We start from the raw sequence: 26,162 nt of genomic DNA on the forward strand, positions 1-26,162 counted from the left end.
AAATCCCTTCATAGTTCTACAGTTTTCTTTTATACTACAATTTTCCAAATTCTAGCAACAAATGTGTTTTCTGTTGCTTGAAACAAGAACATGCAACTGGAATAACCACGGAAATTCCTTTCTGATAGACTTTTTTTCTGATACTTTTAAGAATACCATCTTGGGAGCCATCAACTACTAAATTACATTAACTCAACATTCAGAAAACAGTCCTTCATTCAGCTGAACAGCCTGGAGGCCCACAGTAGCAAACTGTTGTAGTGTGAACAGGCATAAAACATACATTCCTTTTACATACAAAACAAAGAATCACAAATACTGATTAGAAATACCACAAGCCCCATGTCAGAGCCATTTAATATACATATTTTCATAACTGTTTCTTGAAAACTATTTAAATATTTAACATTGACTTTAATTTATGCAACTTCCATCCATATTAAAATAATTAATGTAAATATTTTATTATAAAACTATTTTACAATTTATTTGAGAAATGTATTCACACCCACGATTTCTTAAAAGTCCTTTTAATGAGTGCATTCCACCAGAAATACACTAAAATCATGTTTCCTAGGGAGGAAAAAAACCTAGTAATCCTATTGATTCAAGCTCTTGCCACATCTTGCGTATTTCAAACATGCCCGTGTTCAGATATGCTTGGGGAATAGTGAGGACTGATTCCTCAAAGTGGCAAACTTCAGCATAATCTTAAAAGACAGGACTACATAGGAAATGATCACATGTTGATGACATAAGCAGATATCCACCGCATTCCATGTAAGCTTAATCACAAACATAAAATGGACATTGCATAACAGTGACTAAAATGTAAACATAAAGAATTAAATGTTGTTAATCCCTTCCCTGAAAAACAAAATATAAAAAAGTACTTCCTGTTGTATTAAAAGGAACCTGATCTATTTTTCAGAGTGTACATGTATTTATAGTTGACCCAGATGAAGAAAACCCAGAGCATCTGATTCAGACTTCGTTGAACTGAATTGTGCAAAAATCCAATCACTTGAGTTTATTAAATTCATTGTACACAAGCTGATGACTTCCCATACAAACAACCTCTCGGGATTCAACATAGTGTTCATCAGATGAGCTTAAGATGTATTGAACCACTACCTGGTAACAGCAACAACAAAAGTAAATGTTGTTAGGAAAGAAAAAAAAAGGTAGGGGCTGGAGAGATGGCTTAGCAGTTAAGCGCTTGCCTGTGAAGCCTAAGGACCCCGGTGCGACACTTGATTCTCCAGGACTCACGTTAGCCAGATGCACAAAGGGGCGCACGCGTCTGGAGTTCGTTTGCAGTGGCTGGAAGCCCTGGCACACCCATTATTTCTCTCTCTCTCTTTCTCCCTCTCTTTCTCTCTGTCTGTCGCTCTCAAATAAACAAACAACAAAAAGAAAAAAAAAAAGAAAAAAAGGTAAAAGTACAAATTTTCTATTGACACTCCTTAGAAAAAATACCTTCCACCCTTCTAAATAAGATGTTATAAGCATCTGAGTTATTTGGGGCTAACATATTTACTAACCATAAAGTCCTCAGGGATTTTATGTAGTGCCCATGTTCCAACACAGGTATTTGGGAAGCTATGACAAATGTAAAATTCCCTTCACACCACAAAAAAAAAAAAGAAAAAGAAAAAAAATGGCACTTGAATTTAAAAGTTTAATTTGCAATCTTAAGGGAAAACGGTGAAGAAGTCTAACAAGTCACAACATAAAACCATTTTTAGACATATGTCAAAACTGTTCAATTACTCACATATGTTATTATTGAATCAGAGTCCAAAAATATGACATGTACTGACACTGATCCATATTTGCCAGATTAACTGCAAAATTTTAAATCTTTTCAATGATAAATAGTTACGAGGGGTAGAGGGGTATGCGTAAAACAAAGGTCGTTTTGAAACGGCAGTAACGCCTCTGTTCAGCACAGTACAGAGCTGCTTGAACTGAGTGAGCGGAAGCACAGGGCTTGGTGGGCGCCTGGTCACTGCACACCCTTACGCAGTGCCCTGTTGCTCATCTCTAACGAGATTCTGACAAACACTAGTTTTAGTGGTGTACATTTGTGCTACTGTCTAACTAATGAGGACTCATAAATACGTCAATTTTATAAAGGAAAAAAAAAACGCCAAAAATATTTAAGAAATAAACAAAGTTTAGCTGACTGCCTTGTGAACCTCACTTTCAGGGAAAAAAAAAAAAAACAAAAAACTGTAGTTTATAACTTTTCACAATGCAGCAGACTCCAATTTTGCCACAAATGAAAAACCTTAGAAAGGAAGAAAACTTTGTTCTTTACGAATATGTACTCTCTTCCCCCGACCCGAGTGAGAACAACCAGCACCCTTAATTGCTAGACTTTTGTTGCTGCTGTCACTGTCCATTTCACTCATCCTTGCCAGGAGATGTTTATACGAGGGAAACCCATGTGCGAGATGAACAGCTTTTAATCTTTTCACTAGGAAGCACCATTTGATTTGCTGGTCTGGACTTGTGATAGAAAACCTAAACAATGCTCAACAGTGGAATTTTCTCCAGTTTTAGTAACTGCAAACCTAAGTGACACCAAGGACATCAATCTGTGCTCTCTGGATTTCTGAAGATCTTCTGACACTGCAATCGTCTAGATACGGCTCACTATCAAGGTTGGCTAAAAAGGGATTTCATGATAAACTGGAAAGCTAAATGAACTCTCAGTGAATGAATGAAGGTTTGCATTTTGCTTGAGCCCAATAGGTACATAAGCATTCCCTGCTTAACATTCCTGGTTCTTTATTCTTCATAGTTTTCTAATGAACAAATTAGTATTCCTGAGTAAGAATAGAAAAAAGTTAACCTTTCTACCAAAAGTATAAAGACAATAAGATGCTGAGTCACAATACAAATGTTTTACATAGTGTGACAGGTGCAGAGCTAAGGACGGCTGCTCTCCACACTCACTGGCCACTCCTGCGAAACGGCAGCAAGAGTCAACAGTCTAGAAGGCTTCGGAGCACCTTCATTAAATGCTTCAGACCATACACATATCCCTCATCCACTGTGTTGCTAGGAAACACATGAGCAAAATCTATCATGCGGACTTCCACGCTGGCCATCTCCTGGCACCCAGCGGGAAGGTGGCACAAGACTGTTTCCAGTTGAGAAAGCACATTTCCGTTCAAGTGTTCCTGCGACATACTTTTCCACCCACTGTCGTGCTCCATGCTGCCAGCCTTCAGGGACACCTGGCTGTGGGGCTTCTTTGAGTGCATCCTCCTATGCCGGGCATACATCTTAGACAAGCTTTTGCCCACTGTCGTGCCGTTTGCGGGGGCACCTAGCACTCGAAAGTTGTTATTGAACTCCAGCACGTCCGTGTCTGCCAGTGGTCCTTTGGATAGAAACATCCCTGCCAAAGTTCTGTCGCTGGGTTTCACAGCCACTGGCTGAGATGAACCTTCATAAACGAACAGTAATGAACTAGCATAGAAACTGAGCTGTTTCTGATTTTCAAACCACTGGAGGATTTTCTCGATCTTCTGGATGCTGGCGGCAACTGCATCTTTCCGTAGGCAGAAGCCGTTATGAAAGAACTTGGAGATGCCTGTGAATGAGACAGGTCAGGGTGAGGACCGAGGCTCAGGCTGAGTCACCCCAGCAATGGAAATGCTTCAGCCTCATAACTAACCAAATAGAACTCTGGTTAGAGGTACACACTTACACTGCAACTTAATTTTCAGCAAATAACTCCTTAGAAAATGTTTGAATGACAATGGTATAAAGTCAAATTGCCATTCAGACATTTATTACAGGTAGACAGGTGGTTTGGTTCTTGCTAGGTATTCTATTAAGAAAAGAAATTCCAAGGCTGGGCCCAGTAGTACAGGTATGCCATCCAAAACAAGAGGACCACAAGTTCAAGGCCAGCCTGGTCAAATTCTGTCTGGAAATAGAAAGTGGAACAAAGGCTAACAGTGTAGCTCAATGGTAGCGTGATCTCCCAGCTTGTGCCAGATCTCAGGTTCAACCTCCAGTAGTGAAAAACAAGGGGGTGGCGTGAGGGGGATGGGCAACTCTGCGATTTGCTTTGGCTATTACTGTGAGGGCTCGACAACATTCTTTCTCTGTCGGAATTATATTTCATAGTTAATCTAAAAACCAGAATCAAATCACTTATTTTTAATGATGTCAGCAGTTCATTACCAAACACCAACCCTAACTGTACCCAGTTATCTGTTTTCAAAATAGCCATCCTGAGTACTGTCAGTACTGCTGATCAGTTTTACCACAGCCAACATTGTGAACTCAAACCCTCAAACCAGGGACATCTGTCTACAAATGACATCACATATAAACTCTACCATTAGTACAGGCACAAAGAATCGAATGTCAAAACAATTTTAAAAGTCTAGGACATTCTTGCCTCTGTAATACCAGATGACATATGTTTTATAGGAGCATAGGTATTAACAGACTGCTCAAACCAGTTTAACACCACATTTGTAACTCCAAACACTTTATTTTAAAATTTATTTTATTTATTTGAGGGGGAGCAGATAGAGAAGGAGAGAATAGGCACACCAAGGGCCTCCAGCCACTGCAAACGAAGTCCAGACATATACACCACCTTACACATCTGGCTTATGTAGGTCCTGGCGAATGATACCTGGATCCTTTGGCTTTGCAGACTAGCGTCTTAATTGCTAAGCCATCCCTTCAGCCCCAAACACTTTTAATGTGTGGCTCAACTGTACATGAGAACCTTTCTTTAAATAACTTTACATGAACCAATATGCATTTTAACTTCTTATATACCAGAAATTTTAATAAACTATGATCCATGACCTTCACTTAAAAGTGATTTTAGATCTGGATAGATGTTCTTAGTGGTTAAGGCACTTGCCTGCAAAGCCCAAGGACCCAGGTTCAATTCCTCAGGACCCATGTAAGTCAGATGCAAAAGGTAGCTCATGTGTCTGAAGTTTGTTTACAGTGGCTAGAGGCCCTGGCACGTCCATTCTCATTCAAATAAATAATTTTTGTTTTTTGGTTTTTCAAGGTAGGGTCTCTTTCTAGTCCAGGCTTACCTGGGATTCCCTATGTACTGTCAGGGTGGCCTTAAACACACAGCGATCCACCTATCCCTGCCTCCTGAGTGCTAGGATTAAAGGCATGCAACCACTACTCCTGGCTCAATAAATAATTAATTTTAAAAACAGTTGTGAAGACACCCTTCAGTCTCAGCACTATGCTAGACAGCTGGGACGGATGTTGAATAATTTTAAACATGCTCACTGCTGTGGACCGTGATGGTCCCCCAGAGGCTGAGATGTCTGAAGGCATGGTCTTACTATGAGGCGGGGTCAGTGGGGGAAAGTTAGGTCACTGGAGGCATGCCTTTCCCTCTTTGCTTCCTGGGGCCATGGAGTGAGTATATCTCTTCCCACAGCTCCTTCCATGAAGTACCAGATGCCACAGGCCACACACAGCCCCTGGGCCAAGTGGCACAGAACTGTGAAAACCATAATCAACATTTATTCCTCCCTTTCAAGATGGTGAGCTGAGAGACTTTATCTTAAGATAAAAGTTAGCTAACAATGATACTAATAAGAAATGAATGAAAATGCAAAAAACCAGAAAGGACCATTCGGAGTCCCATGATTTAGGTAAATGACGAACAGGGATGATGACAAATCTACATTTGTGAACCGAAGTTTCTCTTTACAGAAAACGTCTATTATGAATTGAGTCACTTATAGAGAATTAAAGCCAGCAATGTTGGGATCATTTTGGTAACTGCGGAGACAGCAGCACTTTCCACACTCACCATCTTTTATGGTTTCTTTTGTCAAGCTCCTGCCGTAGTGCTGGTTGTGCGTCTCATAGCTGTCAGAGTGAGTGTGATACACCTGACAAGAAACCAGAGGACACTGAGAAATGGACACTCCTCAACCACGGGGGCTTTTCCCTGGCAATGGAGGGGTGGGTCAAAATGCAATCCATTCATCTAATTCATCAAAATAGATTTAAACAGAAAAAGACCACTCTGCTTCATCAACCGGTGCTGACAGGACAGCTGACAGGTGAACACCCCCGACTGGAAAGCCTAGGAGGAGAGAATGAAGATCCACAAGATATATTATACACCTCAATACACTAGAAGGCAGGCTCAAAGCTTAAAGGGAAGATAATGCAGTATTTCTATAAAAATAATCAAAAGCTTAGTTGGCTATGATAGAGTCTGCCTTGATCATAGCACTTGGGAGGCAGAAGCTCATCATCAACTACATAAAGAGTTTAAGACCAGCCTGGATACATGAGACCTGGTCTAATATATGTATGTATGTATGTATGTATGTATGTAAGTAAGTAAGTATGTATGTATGTATGTATGTATATGGTGGGGGGGGGAGCTATGGTGGTAGCATAGTTAGAGGAACATCTGCCTAGCATGCATGAAGCCATGGGTTCAATCCCCAATGTACATAATACCTAGTTAAGATGCTGTACATATATTCTATGTATTATTCTAGCAGCTGGGAGGTGGAAGCAGGAGAATCAGAAGGTCAAGGTCATCCTCAGCTATACAGCCAACTGGAAACTAGCCTGTGATACGTTAGATCCTACCTCCAAAATAAAAAGGAAGGGAGGAAGGGAGGGAGGGGGAAAAGAAATCGAAGACTTCCATAAAAGGCATGTTATTACAATGTATTTGATCATTATTTTTTTTTAAAAATTATTTGTTTTGTTTTTTATTTTTCAAGGTAGGATCTCACTGTGGTCCAAGCTGATCTGTAATTAACTATGTAGTCTCAGGGTGGCCTCGAACTCACGGCGATCCTCCTACCTCTGCCTCATGAATGCTGGGATTAAAGGCATGCATCATTATGCCCAGCTCATTTTTTAATATTTTAATTTATTTATTTGAGAGATACAGAGGAGACAGATTATGGTATACCAGCGTCTCCTGCCACTGTAAACAAACTCCAGACACATGTGCCACTTTGTACTTCTGGATTTACATGGTTACTAGAAAATCAAACATGGCCAGCTTTGCAAGCTACCTCCCTAGCCATCTTTTAATAGTTTTCTCTAACATCCAGGATTTATTAGCAAATAAAAAAAAGGAGATAAGATAAGGCAACAAGAGATATGATCATTCAGAAAATAAAAGATAAAGTTATTCTTTGTAGATAATGGTTATATACCAAGAAATCAGCTGAATGACCAAAAGTAAATAATCAAAACTGAACTACTGTTGCTTAAAAACAAAATAGTAACATAAAATAACCTTTCATAGACAAATAACTGTCAAGAAATGTAACAGAAAAAGACTCCAAGACAGGCGTGGTGGCACATGCCTTTAATCCCAGCACTCGGAGACAGAAGTAGGAGGATCGCCATGAGTTCGAGGCTACCCTGAGACTACATAGTTAATTCCAGGTCAGCCTGAGCTACAGTGAGACCCTACCCTCAAAAAACAAAACAAAACAAAAAAAGACTCCATTTACACATGCAAAAAGAATTGAGAGAAAGAAATAAAGTCCAAGATCTATACAATCAGATCCAAATCGTTAAAAAATTCCTGACACACCCATGATGATTCAATATCATAAAAGCTATCAATGATTCTTAAATTAATCTACAACTCAAATGAGAATATGATAAAACCACTAGCAATCTTATTAACCATATAAACTCACTCTAAAGTTCACAGAGAACTGGGTGTGTTGGTCCATCTGCGGAGCACCAGCTGCTCGAGCTGCCCAGCAGCAGCTAGACAAGGCCAGCCTGGGGGTGGAGGGAAGCATGGGGGGAGGAGACTCTTTGAAAAATGGTGGGGGAAGAAACTTCATGTAGGAAAATAACAAGAGCTATGGGGGGAAAAAATCAAAGATTTTTAAAGGAGGGTTAGGGCTGGAGCGATGATTCAGCAGTTAAAGACATTTGCTTGAAAAGCCTAATGCCTTGAGTTCAAATCCCCAGTACCCACGTAACACCAGACACATAAAGCTGCCCATGTGTCTTGAATTTGCAGCAGCAAGAGGCCGCAGTGCACCCATTCTCATTATCTCTTCACCCAGTGTAATAAATATTTTTTAAAAAGCAGGACCAGCTGAGCGTGATGATGCAAGCCTTTAATCCCAGCACTTGGGAGGCAGAGGTAGGTGGACTGCTGTGAGTTTGAGGTCAACCTGAGACTACACAGTGAATTCCAGGTCAACCTGGGCTAGAGTGAGACCCTACTTCAAAAAAAAAAAAAAAATTTAAATCAAATATGCATAAAATTTGAGGTACATTATAACACAATTCTAAGACAGTGGAAGAAAATGGATTATTCATTAAATGGCATTAGTCTAATTAAGTAGAGAAGGAGTTGGATATATATTCCAAGTGGGCCAGAGCAGAATGCACCAGGAAACAAGACATTCTCCTCCTAAAGACCATGGAAGATCCCTTGAATAACCAGCAAATACAGAAAACAGTAAAGAAGAAAGCCACACAGCACATTTCCAGTGTTCAGGATCTCTGTCATGCAGAAGTCAAACCACAAATAAAGAAAAGCTACATGAAATGTATGTGATAAGGACCAGGAATATTTACACTTGGGGGAAAACAGAGAATCTGATGTTTACAGAAATCATGTGGCTCTCAAATTTATCAAAAGCACAGATCTTTCCCTCCTAAATTGTGCCCATTTTCTCTGTCTCCCTCTCTGTTTGTACATAAATGAAAAAAAATGTGTTTTTTAAAAAGTATCTATCAAAAAGCTCTGGTATGGCCATGTTCTCTATCTCTTCCTCCTTGCAAATAAATAAAAATAGTTTAATTAATTAATTTATTTATTTGAAAGACAGAGAAAAAGAGGCAGGGTGAGTATGGGCACACAAGGGCCTCTGGCCACTGCAAACAAACTCCAGATGCATATGCCTTCTTTGTGCATCTGGCTTTATATGAGTATTGGGGAACTGAATCCAGGCCATCAGGCTTTGCAAGCAAGCACCTTTAATCACTGAGCTATCTCTCCAACCGTAAAATAATTTTTTTAATGAAAAAAGATGCCAGAGTTATAAACTTCAGGTATAGTCATTGATTAATTTGATTTTGTGTGCTGGGACCAATGATACTAGATGCTATCCATAAATAAAAGACGCAATGAGCAAGCCCTGATCCTGCAGCTTTACACTGTGAGGAGTTATAGACAACTCAATTCCAGAGCACCATTATCTTCTGAAATCCTAGCATTATACAGACATTCATACTGTTCAGGGGAAGAATGTGTACAGAGAAATGTGAACATTACACTAACAGTCACATACCCTCATGCCAAGCACCAAGAACCCGATCTCTTCCATGAGTGGGTACTTGCTGACCTGCTGCTCGATCTTCTCAGATGAGGCAAAAGGATCATAGCTTTTCTGCCCTATCTTTACATCCATTATGCAGGGCTTGTGGAATTTATGAGTCACATCTTCCAGTTTTAGGTACAAATCTGTTATTAAAGAAAAATCACAATTAATAGAAAGCAACCACATTAGTTGATCATCAGAGAAAAATAAAACAAAGAAATGATTCAAAAAATGTCACAATAAACCCAGAGTGAACAATTACTGCTCCTTAAGCCTGGAGGAGGAAGAGAAGGACCAACAATTCCCTATCAAGCCTAAACACTGAGAAGGCATCCTTGAAAGGATAATCCCAACACTCAGGAAATGGAGGCAGAGGGATCCAAAATTCAAGGTCATTCTCAGCTACATAGGGAGGCCAGCCTGGGTTGTATGAGACCCTGTCTCAAAACAAAAAAAACATGTAAACACCCTGGTGGAAAGGAAGAGCCTCCCTTGGTAGGGACAGTTCAGGCAGGCAGAAGAGGGAGGAGGGTAAAGTAGACAGACACCCCAAGCTGGTGCGTCGCAAGCTCAGAGGCACGACTCCAACTTTCATAAAACCCTACATCCTTAGAAGAGATTCTTCCTCTCATTTTCATCAAGTTCATTTATTTCTACAGCTTACACTCAAAGAATCTTAACCAGCACACCAGAGCTTGCTTTCAGAGCTGCTTTTTAGGAGTAGAAATAGGATTTTAGTGAGCATGTTGCCTGGTACATACCTGGTTCTCACTGAGCATTTATTCATTTTAATTACAAGTATACATAAATACTGAACATGCACAGGGCTGATAAACACTAAAGTCTCCTAACCATGTTAAGTCACCAGTGGGTCCAAGTTGAATCTCAATGTTCTGTCTTGGAAGCCACACAGTCTAAAATAATTATAAGATAATTTCCCAATACAAATTATATAATTTATACTGATCTTGGGCAGAGTGAGCTCAAACTATTCCAGACAAAATATATTGATTAATTTTTTGGATTTTTTTGATCAATCTTATGTTTTCTACTTTTTGACATTAATATGTATGTCAAGTGTCTCTGGTATGGTATGTGATATGTGTATAATGTATGTGCAGATGCATGAGCCCTCTGTGCATGTGTGCAGAGGTCAGAGGAGAATGTTAGGTGTTCTCACTTTATTCATCTGTCTTTTCCTTGAGACTGAATCTTTACTCAACATAGAGCTGCCATTTCCACTTTTTTTTTTTTAAGTCAGCAAGCCCCTGCAACTCTCTAGTCTCCACTAAGTCCCCAGAGGACTGGTGTTATAGGTATACATGGCCACACCCAGTAGTTTACATCAATGCTGGGGAATCAAACTTGGGTGGCTGCTGGCCCTCATGCTTGCACAGCAAGTGCCCTTAACCAGGGGTCATCTTTCCAGTCCCTGTATCTCCTGTTGTGCTGCCGTCATCTTATATTGATCCTGCATCACAGAAAACATCCTTACTGCAGAAATTTGTCCTGTCTATAATCTTAACTCACCTGTAACCTTGTCTTGAGAACTTAAATAGAAGAGCAAGGCAGTATTTGAGGAAGGATGAAGGACAGTGAGGCACCGTGGGAATCACAGTGACAGCCCTGAGGCTGAGTGGGTCACTTCCTGCTTGAGACTGGTGATGGGACTGTATTTTACACATCACGACTGAGGCTCAGCATTCAAAAATAGATGCTCTTGTAAATACATAAGCATAGGAATGGCATGATACCAGTATCAAGGGCAGAGTACCATTACCAAATGCCTGTTGAGTTGGGACTATTGCAAGTCTTTTTATCTAACTACATTTTACTTGTCTTATCCGGAAGGGGAAGAGGAAGGGTAGACTCAGAGAATCATCTTCCTCTTTTACAACCAAGTGTGCAAGAGCACTGTTAGAACAGTCTGTGAATTCAAGCAGCATGCTAAGTGAACCATAAACACACATAAGAGCCCTGTAAGCCTAAGAAAGAGAGAACCAGAAAAACAGGGGAGGACAGGGAGGGAGAAACTGAACACAGCTTCCCTAATCCAAACATCTGAGCTCCAAAATGCTCTAAAACCTGATAAGTCTGTGAGCCACATGTGGAAAGTCCCCCACATCAGACCACAATCTAAATGTGGGCACACTGCACACACCCTGAAGAATGACCTCCAAGCCTTAAGGTGGACACAAATATAAGCAAATTCCATGACTAGACTGGATCTTATCACCAAGGAATCTCTGCACAGACACATATTCAAAGTCCAAAGCATGTCCAGATAAGAGATATTCAAGCTAAAGCCAACAGGGCCTCAGCTCCCTTCCTGACCACACAAATTCAATATTTGAGTCTCACATACCCAAAGGAACCATGGAGTGACCACTGCCTAGCTAAGCGTTCACAAAGGGAAATGCCAGAAACTCCTGACACTACATTAAGGAGTCCCAGGAATGAGGGAGATGAAGACAGAAGCACAAACTTACAATGCAGTTTGGCCCATACAGGCAAAAAGGCAGCCTGTACTTATCAAAACCATCACAAACTCCAAATGGACCTGCAGAGCCTCAATTCTCCTCTGTAAAACTTCCTAGTGTTCTTAAAGCCTGAACCTGAAGGCCTGGAGGTAGGGAGTATACTTGAGAGACAGAACAAGATATGCAAAGGAAACAGCTCTGTTGTGTTTTTTTTTTTTTTTAATTTTTAAAATTCTTTTAGATAAGAAAACATTTAAAAATATTTTTACCATTCAAAATGAAAAAATACAATAAATGTATACAATAATTTAAGAAAGAAGGCCATTTGTACATTAATATACTACAAACTACTGGTATATGTATTTTCAATCAACTGTAACAGATTTATCACTTAACCTGTAATACACCATTCAAGAAAATGACTCTAAAAACCAAAAGCATTAATAAGTTTCATTTAGTGAAGAAAGATAAGAAAAGCACACATATTCTTTGTTTCTATAAAACATACTTAGTTACTTTAAAGCCTTTACAAAATCAATCTTATACATTCAAACTACATAATTCATTTTAAGAAAAGATTACCATTTGGTGCAGTGGGAGGGGACCAGATGCCATAGTATTTTGGCAAATACTTTCGAAGTTCTAGAAGGACAGTGTCGCCACAGTCAGCAGCAAACACCTGAAACACAGGAACACAGTATCTGTTGGTTTCTCTTCTTGACAGGGTCTCATGTAGTCCAGGCTGGCTTTAAACTATGACTGTAGCCACAGATTTCCTTGAACTTCTGGTCAATCCTGTCTCCACTTCCCTAGTTCTAAGACTGCAGGTGTGTACTACAATGTCAAGTTTATGCAGTACAGGGGATCGAGCCCAGGGTTTCTTCAAGCTAGGAAGTACTCTACCAAATGAGCTATACCCCAACTTTACATTTACTAATTTCTTATACTTTATAATTACCTTAACTATTTCTCAAATAAACACAAATGTTACTGAATCATCACTTGTTTCGTATGGGTTTCAACTGGAAGTAAATCTGGAGTACAGGAACCTATCATGGTGTCTCCCAGGAAGAAACAGGGGTAATGACAGCACAACCCCCTTGGTCATCTAAGCTACCCTTCCACTGTCTCTGAAATATTTCACAACTATCTAAATGATAACTGATATCAAAATCAAATAATTCTTGTTCATATACATGCAAATAAATGCCGGCCAGACAAGGCTCATTTAACTTCCCTCCACACCCTAGAGGGAATGGACTTTGGAGTCCAGGTAGAACTTTCAATTACAAAGGAACCAAATTGGATTACCTTTCTGAGTCACTCACAAAAATGTGCCAAAGACATATTTACAAGTTAATGAGGAGGTAATTAAGAAGAGCATATTTAGAGAGTTTACTGGATAAACTGAATTATAAATTGAGTTATTTTCTTTTTGTTGTAGTTTTGTGACACAGTCTTGCTATTTTGTGGTGGCCTTCCTGTGTCAGCCTCCCCTCCACACATACAAGATAAAATAAAGTAAAATAAAATCTGGCTTGAGAGACATCTCAGAGATTACAGGCACTCATCTGCAAAGCCTGTTGGCCTGGATTCAATACATCAGTAAAGATGTAAAAAGTGGTGCATCTATCTGGCATCCAATGGCAGTGTTCTGTGCACCCATATACAGACACACCCCCCCCTCACACACAAACAGATAAATAAAAGTTCAAAAAAATAAGGTGAAGAGTAATTGAAAAAGACACCCAATGTCAACTTCTGGCCTCCACATGCATGCATACATATACACATGCACACTTATACGTGTATGCTACACATACACACAAATACAAACATACACATACACACACACATACACACAGATCAGTGATTGGCAGGCTTGGGAGGGCAGGGTGATGGAACATATGGCCTCATATGTCAGAGGGATTTCTTTTGGGTGACCAAAATGTTTTAGAATCAGGAAAGAGGTGGTGGCTACAGAAAAACATGAATTCACTAGCATCTTGTCTGTCCTGTGATTAATTCAGTGTAAAGAGTCTGTCCATCTCCTCCTCAGCGAGCCACAATGCAGAGAAGCACATGGAGGACTCTATGAGGCAGGACACTCAACACACAGCACCGAGAAGGCTGAGGCAGGAGCATTCTGAGTTGAAGGCCAGCCTGGGATAGACAGTGAGATCCTGTCTCAAAAAGCAAAACAGAACAAGACTCTAGGAAATCCTGTAGTAAAAACACTTTACTAATTTAGCATTTCTGAGAAGTACAAATTCTCTCAGTTCAGCGTTCTTCAAACTGTGGGTTGTGACCTGCCAAATGAAATCAGGTTGGTGACTCAGAAGAACCTTTAAGACACGGAACACTACAGAAAAACCCAAGCTGCGCGACAGGCCGGAAGAGACTCCGCTGCTTCTGTCCGGTTGAGACCTGGGGCATGCTGTCAACGACGCTCCGCTCTGCGAGAGACATCGGAAAAGTATGGTGAACACGACCCCCCATGCCCACCCCACTTACTGTACTGTAAAAGTCCAGCTCTCGGGGGCCCCGCGGCGGCGGCTGCAGCTGCTTCAGCACGGTGCCATCTGGGTGCTGCAAAATACCTACGGCGACATGGGACACATTCAGTGCCTTCGTCTCTGGGCCTGGATTCCCAAGATAGATTTGTCCTTGAAGCAACAGGGAGACCTCACCTCTTTCACAAGTACAAGGGAATTACTGGTGCTTTAATGTTCAACCAGCGTGTTTCAGGACTTACTACGCACATTTAAACAGCGTCATGATACTCTCCAATCACCTCCTTGGGTTTTTCAAAGCACCATGTGTGTGAGTTTTGATAGAACTTCCTCAGTCACAGACTCGCTGTGACATAAGAAGGTATGAATAACTAAAACGAGTTTAAAGCAGTAGCATGAACTGATCTCACGCTTATAAAGAAGAAAGAACTGCAACTGTGGTCTTACATGAATTTCCTACTTGGTAGTTTTATAATTCTCTTATCTGTTTTAGGAAATTAACTAAACTGTCTGTGGTAGTTTGAATGTGTGGCCCCCACAGACTCAGATGTTTTATTAAAGCTTGTCTCCAGGTGGAGAAGGTGTTGAGAGTGGATCAGAATTCCAGCCAAAAGGTAGGCAGAAAGGTATGAGCTCTGTCTGGGCCCCTGTTGTCTGCTGCCCATTTGTGCTTGTTGCTTTTGGTTTCCATGGGCTGTTCAGTTGTTTCTCTCTGCTTGGATGGATGGAACTGGCTTCCTCCATCACTGTGGGCCTTCCCCCTGATCTGTAATCTTGAAATAAACCTCTTCCTTCTAAACTGTGCCTGGCCTGAATGTTCATCCCAGCACCATGGAGCTGTCTACAACACTGTCCAAACTTGGTACTGCTGTACAGTTATACAGACAGTACAAAGATATCAGATCACAGGGAAGAGGGGAGCTGAAATCAGACACCAAGCTTGGAGCAGGAAGGATGCCTTAGTGTACTCTGTCCACTCAAAGTCACCATATGCATACCAACACAGTCCCCATCTGTGAAACATGAGCACTTGCTTCAAATTTTAAATCTCAAACTGTTTTGGATTGGTATTTCACAAAGCTGTGTGAACTAAAACAAAATATGGTTCAAATAAATCTAGTTAGATTTTTATGAAATATTCCACTTGAGTTTCTATTTCTTTCTGGCAAGTGGCAGAAATTCTTAATCAGAGCAAAAACAGAATTTAATCAACAAAAGCTAAGTTCCAACTTAAGGAATGAGACCACATTTGTGTGTTTAAGTTCTAGACAGAGAGAAAGGAAGGGAGATATGGCCTACTGCAGTGTATTGGATAAGTGTGGCTGGTAAGCACTCAGAAGCTTTGGTACATCAGGAGCACATCTAATGTAATGTAAAAATTACTAAGGAGAATTATGTCCCTTAAGACTGTAATTTGGTACAAGACCTCCACTTCTGCAGTTAGGACATTTTCTCTGGGGCAAATGAAGACTGACAGATGCCAAGAAGCCTTGGATCATAGAATTCCAGAGGGACAATCAGAACCTCACCAACAAGGATGAAGAAAATCAGTCCGCTGCTGCCAGCAGAAAGGGACAGCAGGATGGACTGGACTGGTAATAACTCTGGCAGGAAACAAACGCCTGGGCCCACACTACCCACCCCCACATCAACCCCTCGAGTGCTGTGAGAGAGCAAAGGTGGTAGTAACCCCAGAAAGTTGGACACAATGCCAAGACAGAACGCAAGCCTATAGCATCCGAAACTGAACTCAACCCACGAGTTCAAAACTGCTAAAGAAAGCATCTTGGGAAATGGAGCCATCAATAGATAAGCCAAAGTCAAGATGGCAGCAGCTCGCCTCACCTCCAAGAGGGCCGTACATGCACACAACACAGATAACACTCTCTACCACTACTCTTTAAGAAAAAAAAAAAAAAAAAAAAAAAAAAAACTAAATTCAAGAGAAATTTGAGACACAAAAAACTCCAAATTCAGGAAAATGGACTGGAGAAATGGCTCAGAGGTTATGGGCACTTGCTTACAAAGCCTAACAGCCCAGGTTTGATTTCCCAGTACCTACATAAAGCCAGATGCACAAAATGGCACATGTGTCTGGAGTTTGTTCACAGTGGCAGGAAGCCCTGGTTCACCCATACTCTATCTTTCTGTCTCTATTTCTCTTTCCTTCTCAAATTAGTAAACAAAATTAAAAGAAAAACAAAGGGGAGGTAGAATAAATAATCAGGAGAAAACACAGCAAACAGAAGCTGACCCAAGGTGACCAGATGACTATGACCAGGAAGAAAGAGTTAAAACAAAAATCCTAAAAGTGTTCAGGTCAGAAAAGATTACTGAGGAAATGAGACATTTCAGGAGAGAAACAGCCTGAAAAAGAAGCAAGGGTAACTCTATAATAGAAAAGACACAACACATGAAACAAAAAACTTCAGAACTAACTCAACAAATAAGCAATCAGGAAAGAAAAGAGCAATGGGCATTAAGAAAGACCAACAGGAGCTGGGGAGATGACTTAGTGGTTAAGGTCCTTGCCTGCAAAGCCAAAGGACCCAGGTTCAATTCCCCAGGACCCATGTAAGCCAGATGCACAATGTGGCACAGGCATCTGGAGTTCATTTGCAGTGTCTGGAGGCCCTGGTGCACCCATTCTCTCTCTATCTATCTGCCTCTTTCTCTGTCTGTCTGTCGCTCTCAAATAAATAAACAAAAAAAATGGAAAAAAAAGAAGATGTTTTATAAAGTCATTTCTTTAAGAAGACACCAAGCCCTAAACATAGACGTAACTTCTAACAACTGAGCTACAAAATGCACAAAGCAAAAACTCATAGAAATGAAAGAACTTCATAAGAGAGAAATACAACAGATTCCTAGAAAATGGACCTTACACGAATGTAGAGCATCCACAGGGGAGGCTTGACCAGCATCAACCTGTACTGACTGACCGTTACCGAATGTTACATCCAGCCTGCCCTACAGCTGTGCCTACAGGAGGCTGGGGTAGGATGGCCCCAGTTCAGGTCCAAGGCCAGCCTGGAGGACAGGTCTGAAGAGCTACGGACAACAGCATGGACATCCCCTCCAAGTATAAAGGGAACAGTTATCAAGATTGAGCCCAGGCTGGACCATAAGCCAAGCTTCAAATCTACAAGGACTGAAATCATGGAGAATATTCTGTAACCACAAAGTAAACAACAAGAAATTTAGGGAAATACCAATTAACTGGAAAGTAAGCAACACTACCCTAAACTGTATATGGATCAAAATACAAGAGAAATTAACTAAAAAAAAGTAAGAAAAACACAACATACCAAAATTTGTGGGATGAGATTCAAGTTCCTTTTCTTGTGATTTGGAGTGAAATGAGTAGCTTCAAATATTTCTGTCAGAAAGGGGAAAGGAAGGTCCTAACACTTTGTAATGGTTTGGATGCCTCAGTGGGAAAAACCACAGCTGGGCTGGGGAGACGGCGCAGCAGCGAAAGTGCCTGCTGATGAAGCCTGCAGTGCCCATGTAAAGCCAGAGACACAAAGTGACACATGAACTGGAACTCACATGCAATGGCAAGAGGCTGTCCTCTCTCTCTTCCCCTTCCTCACATATAAATAAATATATTTTCTCCACATTTTTGTTGGGAGGAGGGAACTTTTCAAGGTAGAGTCTCACTCTAGCCCAGGCTGACCTAAAATTCACTATGTAGTCTCAGGTTGACAGCAATCCTTCCTACCTCTGCCTCCCAAGTGCTGGGATTAAAGGTGAGCACACCACCATGCTTGGCTCCACCTTTAATATACTTTATTTCATTTCTGTAGGCATACGTAGCATGTGTGGCATGGTGTCACGTGTGTATGATGTGCACATTGTATATGCAGATGCCCATTCCCCATGAGCATGCATGTGGAGGCCAGAGGAGACACCAAGATCTGCCTCTAACATTAATCTGTGTCTTTCCTTAAGATGGGGTCCCCCCGCCCCCCACCAAACCTGGAGACATGGCTTTCCAGTTACAGCATGTGTGGCCACACACAGCTGTTTACATGTGTGCTGGGGAATCAAATTCAAGGCAAATCAGGCCTGTCTGCTTTAATTTTAAGACACAAGTATCTGTGATCAGGTATCTCAGTGTGTGTTTAGAAGCCAGAAGTTTACATTCCTCAATTACTCTGCACTTTATTCTTTGACATAGGGTCTCTCACTGAACCTGGAGCTCGCTGATTCAACTAGACTGGCTAGCCAGCACGCCCCATGGACCCACCTGTCTCCATATCCCCAGTGCTGGATGACAGAGAGTACCATGCCCAGCTTCTACAGAAGTGCCAGGCATGTGAAGTCAGGTCTTCTTGTTTGTTCGACTTTACCCACAGAGCCATCTCGCCACACCTACAAAGAACCTTTGAATAGTTTCCAGCCACCTAACCTCAGCATAAGAAAATCTGACCCTAAATTCTTTATCCTAGATTTGTTTTCTGTAGCAGTATGGGTGTAGAAATTCTGAAAATTTATACGACTGAGCAAGAGAATGAACATCCTGGAAACACTGGGAGTCAGGGCTCTCACTGTGGAAGAGGAAAGACAACTTTAAGAGCAAGGAAGGAAGGACCTCAGCATGGAATGAAACAGCGGTTATGGAACTATGATGTCCAAAGTATTTATACTTCCATTTACTTCACATTCATTGAAAGGGCCTGGAAGCCATGACGCTCCAGGGAGTCATGATACCCCAGGGAGCCATGATGCCACCGGAAGACATGGTGTCCACGGAAGCAATGGTATCCCAGTAGCAATGACCATATCTCACATCCAGATTTTAAGTGGTCGTACCACTTCCTGGGCCAGGAAAGTGCCTATGTGCTCTAGACTTGCAAGGCCAGGGGTTCAATCACACAACTGAACAGAAAGGGCAAAAGAGAAATATTACTTCCCACCAGAAAGGAGTCAGTGCTCCTTGGACACAGTAGTTCTGGAGCTGGGGAGGAAGGTGTATGTCTACAATCACTTGTCGTGATGGGAAGGAAATAATCCTAATGACCAAGTTCAAAACAATTTAAGCAGCAAAAGAAAAAAAAGAGTTCTAGAGCAGATTTATGACACATTATAAATAAGAATCCAACAGTTCAACACTAAGTGAGACATCTCTATCACACCCTCCCAGGCTCAAGGACCATAGCAAAAGAGGTGGCTGAGAAAGGCTGGGGAGGAGTGCTTGTGAACACAGCCTTCCATACAGAGTGACCAGTTCATCCCTGAACTTACAGAGGCTTGCACATTCCCTGTGCAAGACTTGCATAATAATAAGCCCATCAAAATACTTCATAGATATGAAGGTGGGAGGGGGAAACACATCCAAATAAAAGAGGGATCATTGTTAAGAAGAGAGGCTTCAGTGGAGAGGATAAAAGTGGAGGGGTGGTAGGTAGTATGTAAAATTTTTTTGTTTGCTTTTTTGAGGTAGGGTCTCACTCTACCCCAGACAGACCTAGATTTCACTATGTAGTCTCAGGGTGACCTCGAATTCAAAGTGATCCTCCTACCTCTGCCTCCCAAGTGCTAGGATTAAAGGTGTGTGCCACCATGCCCAGTGAGTATGTAAATTTTCAATGCATTTTTTAATTTAAAAAATTAACAGAAGGCAGGACATGGTTGCATATTTCTTTAATCCCAGCACTTGGAAGGCAGAGGTAGGAGGAACACTGTGAGTTCAAACCAGCCTCAGACTGCATAGGGAATTCCATGTCAGCCTGGGCTACAGAGAGAGAGAAAGAGAGAGAGAGAGAGAGAGAGAGAGAGAGAGGGAGGGAGGGGGAGGGAGGGAGGGAAAGAGGGAGAGAGAGAGAGAGGGAGAGAGAGAGAGGGAGAGAGAGAGACCCTGCTGAGGGGAGGGGGTGGTGAGCATGAGCTTGCTGCATTACCTTCTCCCTGCTGGGACAAAGAGGCCTCCTATCAAAGCAGTCCATGGTAGGAAAGGGTTTACTTCAGACCACCATGACAGGGGAAGCACAGCGCACACAAGACAGCCAACAGGGAAGGAAGCAGTCCCAGTGAGCTAGCTCTGGCAAGGGAAGCTGGGATCTAACACCCCAAGGTCCCCTCCAAGCAACATACTCCTCCAACAAGACTCGAACCCCTAAACCACCACTAGCTGGGGCTATGAGGTTCAATCACAAACACATGAGGACATAGGGGACACGGCATTTAAACCACCACAGTCTAAAATGACCATAAATCCAGACATGAGTAAGAGAACAGTTGTTTCTTACAATAGACTATTAGAGATAGTGGTACACTGGAGGCAGGGTGGGTGTGGGAATCATAATTTTGCAACTATCATCAGAATAAAGACTGCTTCAGGCAAGAATCCTCAGTAAACACCAAAATCTAGGGGTGAAGTCTGAGGAGGGTCCAGATACCTGCATGACCTTCAAGAGTCTTCCCACAAGCAGCTCCACACTGCAAGGGATACATTAACTATGCACTCAAGAAGCCAGAACATACTCTGGACCAGAGACAAAGTCAATCACCAGTAAAAGCCCAATGGAAGCAGTGATCTTACATCATGTTCCAGCCGGACATTTACTACCTAAATCTCATTTTAAGGACCCACCAGAAACTCAAATTGGAAGACACTTGTAAAATACCTAGCCTGCATTCTTAAAGTGACAACAAATGCTATTCAAGAGGCAGGCTGAGGCAAGAGACTGGGAAAATGGTTCCATTGGTAAAGCACTTGCCTGGAAGCCAGAGGACTTATGTTCAGATCCGCAGTGCCATATAAAGGCCAGGCAGGCATGGTTATTCGAGCAGCTGGAAGGCAGAGACTGGGGCCCTCCAGGGCAAGCTGGCTAGCTAGACTAGTCAAATTGGCAAGGTCTGGGTTCAAGTGACAGATTCTGCCTCAGTAAATTAAGATGAATGGTCCAGAAAGACACCTATGGTCAACCTCTGGCCTACACATGCACATCACATACATACACACATGCAAAAAAAATTTTTTTTAAAGGCTGAGGGTATATGGTCAATTAAAGGAGACTAAGATATGACTGAGTAAATGCCAAAGAGAACCCACACTAGGAAAAAGAAATGGGACAAGAGAATCAAACAGAATGAGAGGACAGTCTAAAGGATTTCACCTTTTAACTTTTTCCCATAAATATGCTGATGCCAGAGGGGTCACTGTCCTCAGGAAGTCCACACTGACATATGATTACATGAGTGCTACACTGAGAAATATGCTGATGCTAGAGGGGTCACTGTCCTCAGGAAGTCCACACTGACATATGACTACATATGACTACATATGGCTACACTGAGGAAACTACTTACAGTGGGTCAGGAGAAAATAACGTGTATGGAGGTAATAAAACAAACTGTTAAGTTCTCTACTTTTCCTGCAGTGTTTCTGTAAACTTCACAGTACTTTCTGTCTACTAACTTCAAATAGATGAACTAACAATTCAAAATAGTATTCCCGGGCTGGAGAGAGGGCTTAGCAGTTAAGGCATTTGTCTGCGAAGCCAAAGGACCCAGGTTCGATTCCCCAGGACCCACATAAGCCAGATGCACAAGTGGCACATGCATCTGGTGTTTGTTTGCAGTGGCTGGAGGCTCTGGTGTGCCCATTCTGTCTGTCTCTCTCTCTCTCTCTCTCTCTCTCTCTCTCTCTCTCTCTCTCTCTGCTTGCAAATAAATAAATAAATAATTTTTTTAAAAAAGCAAAATAGCATTCCCGGCTACCATGGCATCAGTTTAAATCCTTGTTGCCCCCCCCCCATAAACTATCTCATTTCTACATCTTGAATTCAATCAGGGTACACATTCCAGATTTGAACCACTTGTTTATTATAATCTTACAGTCTCAAAAGAATCTATTTGCATGTGTATGTATGTGTGTAAGCATGTATGGCCATGGTCTCTTGTCACTGCAAACAAACATAAGAGGCAAAAGTCTGGCTATTTATGAACTAGGGAGTTGAACATAGGCTGCGGGCTTTGTGGGCAGACCCTACCTCAAAAAAAGATAGGAAGAATGAAAGAAATAGTTGAACAATGTACAAGGTGTACTATAACGTACAACAATGTTGAATTTTTTGTTTTGTTTGTTGAGGCAGGATCTCACTATAACCCAGAACAATCTGGAAGCTACTCTGTAGCCCCAGGCTGACCTGGAACTCAGAGCAATCCGCCTACCTCAGCCTCCTGAGGTGCTGGGATCAAACGTGCATGTCAGGCTTACAAGAATGCATTACTGGTAACAGCAAAAAAAGAATTAAGAAAGGTGAAACATATCCACTCTGTAGAATGCAACAGGGTTTTTGTTGTTGTTGCTGTTTTGTTTGTTTTTTGAGGTAGAGTCTCACTCTGGTCCAGGCTGACCTGGAATTCACTATGTGGTCTCAGGGTGGCCTCAAACTTGGCAATCCCACCTGTCTCCCAAGTGCTGGGATTAAAGACATGTGCCACCACCCCCGGCAATACAACCGTTTTTAAAAAGAAATATAGACAATGGTTTCACTTAATAAGGTTACAAAAGCAAGAGGCATTCAGTATAAGTCATTCTTCACATTGGGACTTACAATCTGGGAACATGCTGTATGACATTCGATCCCAATGCTGGTAAAGGTGAGAAGCTGTAGCACATGTGTCCTATGGTGCAAAGCTATGGTATGAGGTAAGGTTCGGGGTCCCATTATCAGTGGACAAGTACCAACAAGTACAAAAAGCATGGTTTCATTCACAAGGCAGAACAGATTCATGAAGAGCAGTTGCCAGTATAGTTATCTGTATGAAAATCCAGAACTGTGTCAGTGTGTTTGTGAAAGTGCCCACAAACAAAAGCCTGCAGCCACGCTGTTACCATACTGGCCTCTGAGAAAATCAGTACAGGGAGGGACCTTAAATTGATTCCCCCCTAAAAGATCCTGAGCCATTTTTACACTTTGTATCCTTAAAACTAAGGCTTAAATGAACTGTGATGAAATGAATTCAGAGAACATAAAAAGTAACTGATACCAGAAATACCAATGTGTTCTTTCAGTGAGGTGAGGTAAGATTTATTTTTCTGTTCAAGGACTTTGGCTCTTTTAAGTCCTAGGGTTTTCATTTTTAAATTAATAAAACCAACAACTCATTTGTGGGGATAGGTAAGATCAATCCTAAAAATAAAAGATTATGGTTAAGGAAAGTATCAAAAAACTAATAAGAAAACCAAAGCAAATATCCATACTTTTTTTTAAATTTTGTGTGCTGTGTGTGTGTGTGTGCGTGTGTGTGTGTGTGTGCCAGGTCTCTTGCCACTACAAACAAATGCCAGCAACCGGCTTCACAGGGGTGCCAGAGAATGGAACTCGGGCAGGTAGGCTTTGCAAGCAAATGCCTTTAAAGGCTGACCCATCTCCCCAGCCCCCCACACAGTGTCATGAACAAAGGTTGTGACAAGTACAACCTCAATAAAGTATGTTTATTTACGACAGTGGAGAGACATGTGAACTGCTGAACTTTGAATTACTGTCTTGCTATCCACTTTATGAACAGGGAGGACTCATGAAGGCACTTTTCACTGCAGCAGTAACATGCTTACATCTGTGCAAATGTCTGGGAACACTGGGCTGCTAGCACAGTGTTTGAAACATTGTACACTGGTAAGCAAAAGAACCTCATGGAATTGAGACAACATTATCTTAAACTGAATATAATAAAAGACTACTTAACTCAGAATTCTAGATCACTCCTTCAATTACACAATTTGAGCAACGAATTAGTTTTTTGTTTGTTTTTTAGAGGTAGGGTCTCACTCTAGCCCAGGCTGACCTGGAATTCACTATGGGTCTTATGGTGGCCTCCAACTCAGGGCAATCCTCCTACTTCTGCCTCCCAGGTGCTGGGATTAAAGGTGTGTGCCACCACACCCAGCTACAAATTAGCTTTTTCAGCCACTGTTTATAATATAAAGTCACATTCATGGTACACATGTAATTAATCATGGATAGCTCTGAATATGTCACGTGACCCTCATAAGCATGGTTACACTCTTCCCCCCCCCCCCCAAGTAGTATCTTGCTCTAGCCCAAGCTGACCTGGAATTCACTATGTAGTTTCAGGGCAGCCTGTAGTACTCTGACTCCCTAGTACTGGGATTGGAGGCGCACACCACCACAGCCAGCTAAATGGTGACACTCTTAAGTGATAATCGTCCCCACTTACTTATGTTAGAATTTGGGTTTGTTCTCCTTTGCGTATAAGTCATCTCTAGGAACCCCCGGGGAACACTTGTTTAGGTTTTCATAATATTACCAGTAACACTGTCATCACAGCTTCACAGAAATCAGTAACAGTTAATTGCATTAAGCGATCTCTCACTCCAAGATCCAAGCCACAAGAGGAAATGTTTAAGCTAAGCACCTTGAGGACCTAGTTCCCTAACTCAGAGTACTCTTTCAACATTTCCTGACTGTAACTGAGTTCCAGCCTGTGTACTTTCTGCAAACACAATATATGATGAGAAAAAGGAAAAAAAAAAAAAAAAAAAAAACAGTACTCCAAGGGAGAAAAAAAAATCTTAGTTTCAGATTCTAGCTCACAGAAGCTATATGACTTTAGGTGTGTTGATGAACCAGGGTTGGTCTTAGTTACCTCATCCAAAACATACTATCTAAGAGGGGCCAGGTGGTGCAGGCCTGTGAGCCCAGGTACACAGGGGAAAGACTGCAAGTTCAAGGCCTGCCTGAAATACAGAATGAGTTCGGGGCCAGCCTGGAAAGAAAAAAAAGCAAGCAGGGGCTGGAGATACAGTCAGTGTTTGGAGTGCTCGGCTAGCATGTTTGAGGCCTCAGGTTTAACCTTCAGTATCACCAAAAAAAAAAAAAAAAAAAAAGAATAAAGGAAGCAGCCCAAACCTTTTACCAGCTAACCCCAGTCTCTAATTTACATGTGGAGATTTTCCCAAAGGCCCATCGAATCTCCTTAAGCTACATGAATTCTCAATGCACTGAGACAGGCCCTGCATGGTGCCTTAAAGTTGTGAACTCACAAAATGTATGAGGCAATGACCCCAACTACGTTAAAAAGATGAACTAGAAGAAAAAGAAGAAGAAAAGAAAAAGGATGTTTTCTATGTATGTCATGCTGGTGTAACAGCCAGAAGTATTTCCTATCAAGAATTCAAGATTCTCCACTACCGAACCACGCCTCCCAGGGAAATTAAAGAGACAACCAAAATATTAAAATAATAAAAATAAAACCTTCCTCCTGAGGCAGGGAGGGATCCTGGATGAGCCAAGGCCAAGTTTTTTTAAAGCCCTGTGTATTTTTTCCTTCCCCTCCGGGTATGCAGCTGCACGCGGCACAGAGCAGCCCGGCATCCAGGGCGTCTCACCGCCGCGTTTCTTTTCTATTTTTTCCCCCCAAACAGCGACTCGCCTATAATAAACAGACCCGGGCTCTCCGGGGAGGGAGGGCTTCCCCAGCGGGGACCACCGAGTTCCCGGTCCCCGAGCCCGGGCGGGGCGGAAGAGGCCGGGTGGCGGCGGGGACTCACCCACTTTGTCCTTCCCGTACATGTGCCCGGCCACCTGATGCGACAGCGGCACGCAGCCGTGCAGGAAGCGCGGGGCGCCCTCGGGCTCCGCGGCGCCGCTGGCCATGGCCGGGGCGCGGGCGCGGGCGGGGGGCGGCGGGGGGCTCGCGAGGGACGCGGGCGGCGGTGCGGGCGGCGGGCTCACGCTCGGCCCTCCGGAGGCCCCGGGCTCCCCGCGCCTGGCGCCCGCTCGGGACGGACACGGCCGCCCATGACGCCGCGGGGCGCGGGGCTCCGGACGCGAACCCTC

At 42.3% G+C, this 26,162-nt stretch overlaps 1 protein-coding gene across 1 annotated transcript; it reads right to left on the reverse strand.

Annotated features, from left to right (window-relative positions):
• Positions 1-1,401: 1,401 nt before the first annotated feature.
• Positions 1,402-25,979, reverse strand: Ipmk (inositol polyphosphate multikinase). The gene is made up of 6 exons (XM_004657780.2): positions 25,874-25,979; positions 14,348-14,433; positions 12,416-12,512; positions 9,324-9,496; positions 5,831-5,912; positions 1,402-3,607 (listed from the first exon to the last, which is right to left on the reverse strand). The coding sequence occupies exons 1-6, from the start codon at positions 25,977-25,979 to the stop codon at positions 2,994-2,996; spliced, it is 1,158 nt and encodes a 385-aa protein (XP_004657837.2). The 3' UTR covers positions 1,402-2,993.
• Positions 25,980-26,162: the final 183 nt, after the last annotated feature.

The sequence above is a fragment of the Jaculus jaculus genome, chromosome 18, assembly GCF_020740685.1.
Source record: "Jaculus jaculus isolate mJacJac1 chromosome 18, mJacJac1.mat.Y.cur, whole genome shotgun sequence".
In the NCBI taxonomy this organism is placed as follows: Eukaryota; Metazoa; Chordata; class Mammalia; order Rodentia; family Dipodidae; genus Jaculus; species Jaculus jaculus.